Source organism: Oncorhynchus nerka, linkage group LG20, assembly GCF_034236695.1.
Source record: "Oncorhynchus nerka isolate Pitt River linkage group LG20, Oner_Uvic_2.0, whole genome shotgun sequence".
Classification (NCBI taxonomy): domain Eukaryota; kingdom Metazoa; phylum Chordata; class Actinopteri; order Salmoniformes; family Salmonidae; genus Oncorhynchus; species Oncorhynchus nerka.
This window is the reverse complement of record NC_088415.1, coordinates 63,773,100-63,785,193: the sequence shown is the minus strand read 5'-3', so window position 1 is coordinate 63,785,193 and position 12,094 is coordinate 63,773,100. Positions and strand designations below refer to the sequence as shown.

Genomic DNA, 12,094 nt, shown 5'->3' with positions numbered 1-12,094 from the left:
TAGGAAATGTACATTTTGCGTTATACATGTTCTGATTTAAAGTAATAATTGGAAGGAAAGTAAACTGCACTTATTTTGTTGAATTATGATTCCACATTCTTCTTCTTCTTTTTTTAAATATATCAGTCTCATTAAAATAATAACATCATTAATTTTGGTTCCCCCCAAAAATGTACCTTTCCCTTTTCCCACTGCCTCTCTCATAAACGAATGTGTTCTGCACCTGCCATTAGGCCAATGTCTGTCATCGAATATTGAATCAAGCAGAACGGAGCATGACCCCTTTTTAAGTTAATCAAATCATGCTGAAACTAGTTTGCACAAAAAAATGTTTTACTCTGCATAGCCAGTCTGCGTCGATATTATACCCTTGTTTCCGCAGTGTGCACTTTGAAATCAATAGTGTCATTGACTCAAGTGCATTTTTTTTTCTTCATACAATTTCACTCGACTAGCTTTGTAACCCATCTTCACGATTCCGTCTCAGCTTGTTAACGTCGATACCAACTGTCCGTTGACAGGGTCAATTAGACCGGTATGATGGGCTACAACTTAATTGCCAGGGTGCCCAGTGTTGGAAACCACATGCTGATATTAGCCTATCCTTTCAAAGAAACGAACTGAAAGCAACAATAAATTAACATAAAGTACTGTATATTGTTGAAATAACAGGTAGGCATAACAATCATATGATATTGCAGAATTGAAGTTAAAAGTAGAGTGAAATGTAAACTTACCACCAGATAGGGTAACTTGGTATGGCATGCGTAAGCCCACAAAGAAACAGGAAACATCCAAGGTATATCATCCTTAAAAAAGTTTCGCTAAACATCTTCACCAGATACACGCGCGCACATACGCGCACACTCGTTTTTCAATGAGAGAAAAAACGAAACAATCTGCGCTGCTTACCAAAATGTCTCACCTTGTCCTAAAACTAGTGCTAGGTTAGAGAAACAGTATTTTGCGACTAGTCATGGCAGAACACAGGAGCCAAATATTAAAAGTTAAAACCAGCTTGCTTTTAGGACCCAATCAGCAGGTACTGCCAAAGGGGAAATTCTGGTGAGCGCTGTTCGTTCCCTTGCGTGCGCTCTTTGCCTGAGTCAGTTAGGCTGAACGCAAACACAAGAATGAGCCCATTTTAAGAAGATAATGTTTTAGTGCTCATTAAGACGTGGTCGCATTGGCATGCTGTGTGTGATATATAATGTTGTTTAAAGGAGAAGAGGGAGGGTCCGAGGTCTTTTAAATAGACATGGAACCCCCGTGGATTGGGTAGCTATAACAACCTGTCCGGATTTCACTCCCTGGTTTGAAGCTGCTAAAATGCAGAAATAAATATGTGTGAATTGCTTGAGCCCCGCTATTCAGTTTTCTAATCCTTCATTTGTCCCCTGTATGTCATTATGGATGCATCTACATACACCTGAGAAGTTGTTTTGTAAGTGATGAGCTGAGTACTAAAAACGTGGAACTTTAACTTGCAGATGTGGTTATATCATTACTCCCAAATTAGTACCTCAAACCATATTTGCATGATCCTTAGAATGTTCCTTATACTATTATACCCATTCAGATAGCCTAGGTTGTAGAAAAAATGATGTAACGAATTTGGGTTATTTTTGAAAGATGGAACATGTAATTATATCCGTCAGTTATCCATTTTATGTGACTATATTTTGTCATTTTCTGCAGCATTTGACAACATGCTTACTTTTTACACATTGTGATATCCGTTGAAATTGCGATGTTAGGGTTAATTGAAAGCTTTTGGTTCTTATCGATTCACTTTCACATAATTAATGCCATTTATCTCATTTATCATGACAAAAGTTTTGGCCTACAAGAGAGAAATGCATGTCGGTTGTACAAATAGTATCATCAAATATCTACAAATAAGGAACCACCTAATCTGGAATCGAATATTGTTCACTTTACAGAATATAATATAATTTGTACTATTGGCGAGATAAACCATACATTTAAAAAAAATGAATTGTCCATACACATATGTCGGGCTATCTATGTACTTCATGTCTTTGCAGCATGAAGTACATATGGTTGCCTGTCCCTAGCTGTGGTGAGTTTAAATGACATGGTGTTGTACTTCCTCTCTCTCAATGTCAAGTGGCTGTTGATATGTGATCTAATAGGAAGTGGACTAGTCCTCATTCCCCATTGATATGCACTCACGGATGCATATCTTCGCTCTAACTATATTCTTGCGGTGATTGTTTAAATAAATAGCTTATCATAGACCTATAGTTGCACGGACTGTCATGTTAAAGTAAACTCACACTGAAATAAGCTTTGAATTGACGAGAAAGGGGAACCAAGTTGTAGTAGGCAACAACTACTAAAATGCCAAGCAAATGGATTATACTCAAATCCAGTCACCCATTTAAATTATATATTTCCTGCAGCAGTTTTATCCAGTTTTACACATTTTCTATACCCAATAAACAAACGGACATTTTTGAAACCCTAATAAGATACACATTTTTTTTTGTGAATCCAACATTAATGAATTAAATGACGGACTTCATTCTTGTTCATCAATACGTTTTTAATGGATGTTTTGCCTTAAAAACATTTATGTTGGTTAATATAATGTGATACACAATCACATTCATCAATCAGTTGATTCACGAATTCATTAACTCCACCCCTCACTCACTCATAAATGTATTTCATTCTCATTTCAAAAGCCTCCAAACCGCGAGCCATCAGAAGTAGGATGAGAGCCGTCTGAAGAGGCACTACCCCCAGCTACGTTGCATTCCCAGCGTGAAACATTTGGTTCTAGCGCCATCTTGTGGACATTGAGCGTGCTATGAACTCGGTGCATTTTTATAAGGAGCAGGGGTGGCACAACCACTCAGCAGACAAGACCAGGGGACCAAACGGATCAACAGCTTTTATCAGGAAGATAATGTCACCGTAGTAGGACCTCGAGACATACACTGCTTAGAACGGGTTGCAGAAACGTCCGTCTTCTCAATGATTGCTCTTGTACGCATCCTAAACTGTCTGTATCCGGTACACTACAGTTGACCACTTGATTGACATAGAATGCTTTGTGGTTCAGTTCTGATGAGCCAAGGGGGTCTTGTTGATAGACAAGACAATAGGTCACAATTTCTCCACAGGAAAGTGATTCCTTCCTTTACTACTATGTGTCAAGACAAAATGAGTTGTGTTGAAAATTGTCGTTCTTGTTCTTGGTGAGTCATATTTAACCATGAACACTCGATTAAACACCAGATTTCAGATACTTTGAAATACATTTATAAATAGTCTCTCTTGAAACGTCGTTTGAAGCCAAGGTGTTCAGCGGCTGCAGCTAGAGAGGGCTACAGGTGCAGAGAGAACCAGGTGCCAAACCTGCCTCGGATAGAAGGGAAAATCTGGAAGCAGGCAGAAGGAAGGGGGTACTGACCATATGTCAATGGGTACTGGCAGGGAGGAAGTGTGAACGATGCCTTTTTTCCAACCGCTGTCAGCATTGGCATGCGGTCTAAGTCAGGGGTGGTGAGGAAAACACATGTCTTCTCAGTTTACAGTAATAGCATGGCATGTCATGTGAATGTCTGTGCAGTGTAACTGCCCAGCCTGGAGGTGACGATCACACCATTTATACTGCATGAAGTCTGTGTGATATGATTTTGCCAGTATTAGTTTTTATGAATCAGCTTGCGTACACGCACAGCCGAATGTCAGATTGACGTCGTGGTTGAAGTGTTGGAGCCTTCCAAGTCCTAGCTGCCTCTCAGGTTTACGAGAGAATGATGACTGTTTACTTGAGTTGAAATAACAGATCAAATCATGTTTCAGATTACCAGTGGCTCTTAGTATAGTTAGCTACTATGTAGTTACTGTTTTAATCACACCAATACATACAAATATACGTAAACAGTATCCGTGCAAGTTGATTGAAAGTGTGACCCTGTCCTCTCTCCCGTGGGTGTTATACATCTGTCGTTGTTGCTACTTTTCCGGCAGCAGCAGTGCTAGCCCATTCAGTTTTTTTCCTCCGAGGGGAACAGAGCGACATTGTGTCAGTTGGCCACTATGGCACCTCTATGTGGCCAGGGTGACCTCACTGCCATGATGATGTCATCCACAGCATGATGTCAAGGCCAAGCCATGTCCATAGCAGTGAGTGACCCTGGCCAGCCAGCCCTGTATGTGTCTCCGGTTGCACATGGCTCATTCAGCCTCTCGTTGACAAAAGACAGCAGAGCATACTATAATGACATGACTTTAGAAAACATCGAATCAATCATACTTTTTTATTTTCATTACTAATGTGATTCTTTAGCTGAGGCGTGAAAATAAACGATTACACTGTGCCATTCAGACACGGGGATTGAGACGCGCGTTAGTTGATTCCATAGACACACTGTACACATGTTCATACACATCATTCATTTATTCTAACAACATGATTCTCTGCATTCATTCAGAGCGCCTACAGTCAATCCGTTATGCATTTACAGAACAGTGACATGCCACTGTTATTTAACTATAACTCAAAAGTGTACAGAGTCTAAATTATTGCAGTGAGGACATTTTTCTCCTTCTTTTCCCGGTTTTCATTTCTCTCTGCAGTTTGACGGTCTATTAATGTTCATGTTTCAGTCTACATTGACTCATAGACTGGAATATCTGCTTTATTTGCTATCCAGGGAAAATAACCCAATAGCTGGGTGGGCGATCTGAGTATTTTTGTAGCGCACTTGAATAAGATTAATTGTGCAAGTATGTCAACCACTAGATGTCAGCATTGCGTAATGAAATGATAGTTTCACCTCTCATTGAGTATTGTTCTGTTTGTGTTTCCTTGGCTCCTCTTGTCATATAGACTATATTTAGATTACTGGCAACAATTATCAGACATAAAACAAACAGATCTGACAATCAATAGTGGATAATTAAGTATTTGCTAATTTCCTGCAATAGAATGTGTTCTCTAACAAAGATATATTAAAGTATGATTTTTTTTTTTACAGACAAGATAACAAAACAAAAGGTCAAGCTACAAGTCTAGCCAAACTGCATGTCAATCACCAACTCCCAAAAATTGGTTTCAGGTTCAGTTACAAAACCATACTTATGCAAAATCAGCATTCAAACAAACATTGACAACTACAACGGCAATTGAGATGTGTACAGTGTCCCATCTGAGCTGTAACGGCACGATCAAATGTTTCTTGTCTGGAACACGATTCCACTATGTCCTGACTGTGAGTGAGTTCAAATGCAGTCAACAGGAACACATAGCAGCGGCCCAGGCCAGGGAGACACAACCTATTGATTAAATACAGCCAGCCAGTCCTCCAGTGCTGCTGCTCTGTTTACATTACAAAGTTCCCAAGGAAACGAGAGAAGGGAGTTAGCTGTGCCTTGATAAGTGTCAGTCTACGTCAGGACACACCCCAGGAGAAGCTCAGCTCACACCTGGAAACTACCCATCAATTTCCCCTTCACTTAAAGACATGCTTAAAGCTGCTATTCTTGGCAGGATAGGCGCTGCCATTTGGTGTTGATACCACTCTGTCTCCCTCTGAGGTCCGGCCCTAGCCTTTTGAGGGTCCTAGGCGAGATTTGGTCAGGGGGCCCCTCTGCCTTGCGGGCAAAACATTTTAGTGGCTACCCTCTTTAATGGAGGAGAGAAACGTTTTCATTTCAAAGGGCTAATTGAGTGACTGTCAGACATAATATTAATAAGACAGCATTGAAGGTGACCTCCACTCTGGACACATCCTCTCTGGGCAGTCTCTAGGACAGTAGAGTCACCAACATCTGTGGACTGGATGTGTATGACATCATACTATGTCAGGACGGATGGACAAGGTCATGGCCGTTGTACTTCCAGTTTCTGAGGACTAAGGACACAAATTGACAGGCAGACGTGTGTGTATGTGTGTGTGTGTGCGCATGGATCTGTGTATGTGTCAGGATGAGCTATGATCCGGATGGGTGGGAAGGGAGGAAAGCTGTAGGTAGCCTGTACAGCCTCACTCCGCCCATTGCTGTGCCCTTCATCTGCAACTGGCCTTAACCCATTGCTATGCCCTTTATCTGCATGTGTCGCCTCAGCCCTGGCCTTTGATCACTGGGCTCTTCCTCTAAGGCACTTGGACAGTTGTGTCAGAGCTGAGGTCACAGATAAAGCAGTGGAGTGTCTGAACAGGAGAGTCAGTCAGTGGATGTTTTGACATCACAGGAACACCCTCCCTGTCAACTCAGGACAGAATGGCTTTCATCAACTGCAGCTTGTCAGGACGGACACAGGGAGCAGGGACACAGGCATCTCTCCTCCACGTATTCTACCTCCCTCTCGCTCTTTCCCTCCCTCTCTCCCTCCCTTCCTACAGACAATGACACTATCTCCGGGTCATCCCAGGTCATCATTGCTGACTAAGAGAGACACCAATGACCACAGCTGTTCCTTTAGTTATTCAAAAAGGAAAAATAAAACATAATCTTGTCAACACCATAACACATTTCAATGGATACACATGAACTATATAAAATAAAATGACATCCCGCAATGTTCAATGCTTTTTCCTGTTTAAAAAAATGTACTCAAGAGAGTAAAGGCAAATAGCAGATCCTGGAGATTTGTCACTCTGTATACATGGTTTACCCTGAGTGTTCACTTGTTTGCTTGGCAACCACTGGACTGATCATATCTTGTGGTTTTGGTGAATAAATGAATAATATCTATGTCCGATGGGGGGGTCTATGCAAATGACAGACTATATGTTCTGGGTTTATAATGCACAACGAGTAACACTGGCTTGAAACGGAATGTAGTCAATTGAGTGAATTGTCCATTTAAACAGACCACACATTAAGATATAGTGTTTCGTTAATAAATAGACCTTTGAAATGCGACATCAACTTGTCAAATATACTTTGTTGTTGTGCTTCCTAGGCTAACCCGCATACAGTGTAATTCTCTACTGTCTACGATAACGTGCTGCAATATTGGACTTTGTTGAACTAAGATCAAACTTTACTATCACGAAGAAATGTTTAATCTCACAATGTTGATGTTGTTATTCTTTGCGTTGGAAGAATAACAAGGCAAAGAAAGGCTAGCACTTTCAGTTGAACTCAACCCTCACTCAAAAACATTGGAGTCCTCCATTAGCGAAGTCTCCATAGCAAGGTGTCATTTAGACAGGGATTTTCGAGAATGGACATGCCACTACATGCACATACAATTTGGCTCAATTATGTCATAACATTTCACTAGAAAATGTGCAGGGACCATAAGTTACATGTCACAAATGAAGTCTTGGGATTAAGTTCCATTAAGGTATTCATTGGGACTGGAGAGCTCCCACTTTATGCTGCCATATAACCTACTGTATTATCTTAAAAGCTATAGACAATCTATATACTATATATATATATACAACAGTTTATATATATATACAACCATTTTTATATATATAGTTTACATACAGTTTCTATATATACAACAATTTAGAACCCTTGAATGAGTAGTTGTGTCCAAACTTTTGACTATATATATATAGTGGACGTATATATATATATATATATATATATATATATATATATATATATATATATATACACAGCACCAGTCAAAAGTTTGGAAACAACTACTCATTCAAGGGTTCTAAATTGTAGAATAATAGTGAAGACATCAAAACTGTGAAATAACACATATGGAATCATGTAGTAACCCAAAAAGTTTTAAACAAATCAAAATATATTTTATATTTGAGATTCTTCAAAGTAGCCACGCTTTGCCTTGATGACAGCTTTGCACACTCTTGGCATTCTCTAAACCAGCTTCATGAGGTAGTCACCTGGAATGCAATTTCAATTAACAGGTGTGCCGTGTTAAATTTCTTTCCTTCATAATGCGTTTGAGCCAATCAATTGTGTTTGTATACAAAAGATAGCCATATTTGGTAAAATACCAAGTCCATATTATGGCAAGAACAGCTCAAATAAGCAAAGAGAAATGACAGTCCATCATCATTTTAAGACATGAAGGTCAGTCAATCTGATAAATTTCAAGAACTTTGAAAGTTTCTTCAAGTACAGTTGCAAAAACCATCAGCAGAGGTAACTCTGGGTCTTCATTTCTTGTGGCGGTCCTTATGAGAGCCAGTTTCATCATAGCGCTTGATAGTTTTTGCGACTGCACTTGCTGGTGAGACTGTTGGTTATTTATTTAGAATTCAAGGTACACTTAACCAGCATGGCTACCACAGCATTCTGCAGTGATACGCCATCCCATCTGGTTTGCACTTAGTGGGACTATCATTTGTTTTTCAACAGGACAATGATTTTTTTGGGTTACTACGTGATTCCATGTGTTATTTCATAGTCTTGATGTCTTCACTATTATTCTACAATGTAGAAAAACCCTTGAATGAGTAGGTGTGTCCAAACATTTGACTAGTACTGTACATAAGCACTTTGTGACAACTGCTGATGTAAAAAGGGCTTTATAAAATAAATGTGATAGAATTGAATTAGTGTACAGATCATACAGTACTGTCCCATTGTGAAAAATATCAACAAAGACCTCAGCATAATCTGTATACTACATGTGTAGTGAGCTACAGCTCTGACGTTAATTCCAGTATTTGTCATTGTAAGCTTTCCTTTTGACCTTTATTTCATTATGTCATACATGCCAGAAACCTGTACTGTGAATAAGTACATCCTTGGGGAGTTCAGATGATGAGGTGAAGTTGCATGTGGGATATCCTGGTGTCACTAATTTACAACAGGACTAAATACCTGTTGCCTGGTTACACTACTCCAAATCCAGCCCCCCTAGATTGATTACATTATTTGTTATGATATTCAATCACGTCCGCAGGTCTGTGGTTAAATAATGTGTAACCAACAGAGTTGATGAGGGTATCTCCCCTCCCCCCCACATAGTTACCTCACTCCTCCCCAGTTAGCAGTGTTGGGTAAGTGGATGAGTTATGTCATTTAGAGTGTACCCAGGGACACAATCAAAACAATCCAGGGATTGACAGTGCATGTACTGCCGTTTCAAAAACAACAGTTACTTATCCGGTTCCGAAGGAAGAGTGGACTGGCTGGCTGGTCCTGAGAACTGCACAGTGCACATGGTGCGACCTGAACGACCGGGTGCCTGAAACAGCAGTGAGCGCAGACGCACCGTCAGCCTACATCCCAAGCCACAAATTATGTCTGGGGCATGGAAAAGATCTTGTGGGCTGGCCGGGCAGAGTAGGGGTGGTGAGAGCAAGAGAGGAGGTTGGTGGTGGTGGTAGCAGAGCCGGATTGGACGGATACGGTATCAAGACAAGGTCAGAGCAAGGCTAATACACAAGAGACTGGAAGTACTGTAGTAGTACCAGAAACCCCACGCTAGAACTTCTCTGGCGTGTTCTGAGCTCACTGGTTCAGTCACAGGACTGACAAAGAACAAACTGTTGAGGGCATCTACTGTGGGCATCAATTGTGTCTGAAAAAGGTGCAGATAGTCTACACGTGTTAAGATATCTGGGGCCATGCAAACATCAGCCATCAGGTTTAGGTTTAGCCTGTGCTGAAAGAAATACCTCGAACTTCATCAACATCCTACAGCACATTCCAGCTCATTTGAATGGTTTGCGCTCAGAAGTGCTCCTAACCTCAATGCCCAGAGGAAACTCATTGTAATTGCAAAGAAATGCAACACTGCAGGCTAACTCCTAATCCTGTCTGAGCATTGTAGTCACACTATGAGTTTAGACCAGGTTGGCTTTTTCACAAGAAAAGACAAAAGCTACACCCGCATTTAGTTACGGATACCTTTCACGCGATATTTGATATTTCGACATACAAAATAATTTATATTATTCACGTTCCTCAATGCAAAATGCATAACAAATTGATGAAAAAATTCAGTCAGGCATCATATCCGCCATATCAGAGGTGTGAGAGAGAGAGATTAAAGTCAAGAGGCGTGAAGAACAGAGGAGTAGGGTAGAGTAGTTGCAACAAGTTGAAGGGAAAAGTACTGACACACACAAACACACACCAGAGGACTGTTTTCCTGGTTTCTCAGCCTGGTGTAATGAGAAGGGCGAGCATTTAACTTAAGCAGGGTGTGGGAATCAATTACCCCACTCACCAGACATGCAGGACCAGTGGGTAATGCCTGCCAGGATTACTGTTCATTCTTGTCATGTACTGTAACCGACAAATCCTCCAGCTGATCTCCTTTAAACCAGGTGCTAATAAGAAGCAGACCAGGGACCTCTCTCTTACTGGGGCGCAGATTCAGAACTGAACTGACTGAAAAAAGTGGGATGCAAAGTGGACACCTGTATGTAGTCATACCAAGCACAACACTTCCTTGGACTCATTTCTCATTCACTCGTATCCCCTATTTGTGATGCTGTCTATCTAGCAGAACTGGCCAATCGGTAAACAGAAACTTGGCAGAAGCATGGCTGTTCCTGGTACAGGTGTGAACGTTACTGTGATCTTTGTGATGAATGGGGATGTGTTGTTTCATTCTGGGGGATGAATAGACTTCATCCCTGGTTCTGGCATGAGTTTTCCCCAAGTGCAGGCTAGGAGAAGAAAGCTGGATTCTTCCCAAGTCCAGATCCATATCTATCTTTTACTCCTTGCTTCATAGATTAAGGTGCGCGCGCACAATATGTCAGGCAGCAGGCTCCTGTTAAAAAACGAAACAACGATCTTAATGTGTCTGAAAATCATGCAATGTATTGATTATGTGTGTAAATTGATGACCATGAACGTTTCTATTATGCAACCGAACACTATAGATCGGAATAGAAGTACCAGAACGAGCATAGACAATCTTTTCCTAAGCACGCTTGCCAAAATCCTATTGATTTATGGCTTTGAGTATGAATTTGTGCTTACTAATAAAAGGTTCCATCTTCTGCTCTTGCGAAATATTAGCCTAAAGAAATACGCTTTGCACATGCAGTTTGTGAACTACAAATGAACCGTACTTAGTTCAGTTTGTACCTAGTTCAGTTCAAACTTAGTTAAGTTTTCTTCTCTTGTGAGAAATAACACTGAAAAGGAGATTCCACAAATGCTATAGGCACATTCACTGATCTTTGATGTAGGTGGAGAATATTTGACCAAAAAGAATGAGTAATGGTTACACTGTCTGTGATATATTATGCTTTCGCTAAACATATGCAGGCCAGCTGCAGGCGTCTGCAGGTGATCTAAACAGTGTTTCTCTCCATGTAGCCAATACATTCACCTTTGGGAGCAGAGCAACACGGGGGATTATATTTGTCCATAATGTCTTTTTGACAGAAGTACCCAGCACCAGAACACATTTTGAATGAGCATATAGTGCCAACTGAGAATACAAAACATTAAGAACACCTGCTCGTTCCATGACAGACTTGACCAGGTGAATCCAGGTGATCACCGATGTTGCCTTATTGATGTCACTTGTGAAATCCACTTCAATCAGTGTAGATGAAGGGCAGGAGACGGGTGTAAAGAAGGATTTTCAAGCCGTGAGACAATTGAGACATGGATTGTGTATGTGTTCCATTCAGAGGGTGAATGAGCAAGACAAAGTATTGAAGTGCCTTTGAATGGGGCATGGTAGTAGGTTCCCGGGGCACTTCGGGTTTGTTCTAAGATCTGCAACGCTGCTGGGTTTATCACGCTCAACAGTTTCCCGTGTCTATCAAGAATGGTCCACGGATATCCAGCAAACTTGACACAACCGTGGAAATCATTGGAGGGGGGGGGGGGGGGCGCATCTCAATATTAGTAAGGTGTTACTAATGTTTGGTATACTCAGTGTAGTCACTGCTACACAGAATACTGTAGCAATAGAAGTGATGATTCAGTGAAAAATAGGTAACGCATAAACTTTTCCAAGCCAAGCCATTTAGTGGTGTAGGCTAGGCTACATGCAACTATTGCACAACCCCTAGCCCCTAAAGGCTAGCTTGCCATTCCAGAAATGACATGTCATTGACCAATTGGCAGTAAAAAAAAGAAAAAAAAAGGATATAGCAGACTGACACCTCTGCTCAGCTGACCTCAGTTAGCATGCTGCACA

At 40.9% G+C, this 12,094-nt stretch overlaps 1 protein-coding gene across 1 annotated transcript in view; it reads right to left on the bottom strand.

The window, feature by feature from the left end:
- Positions 1-975, bottom strand: part of LOC115101762 (protein Wnt-3a) — a 31,582-nt gene extending 30,607 nt beyond the window's left edge. The window contains exon 1 of the mRNA XM_029621228.2: positions 738-975. Within this exon, the coding sequence (XP_029477088.1) occupies positions 738-832 (95 nt within the window). The 5' untranslated portion in view covers positions 833-975. The remainder of the gene's footprint in view (positions 1-737) is intronic.
- Between the last annotated feature and the right edge of the window lie 11,119 nt (positions 976-12,094).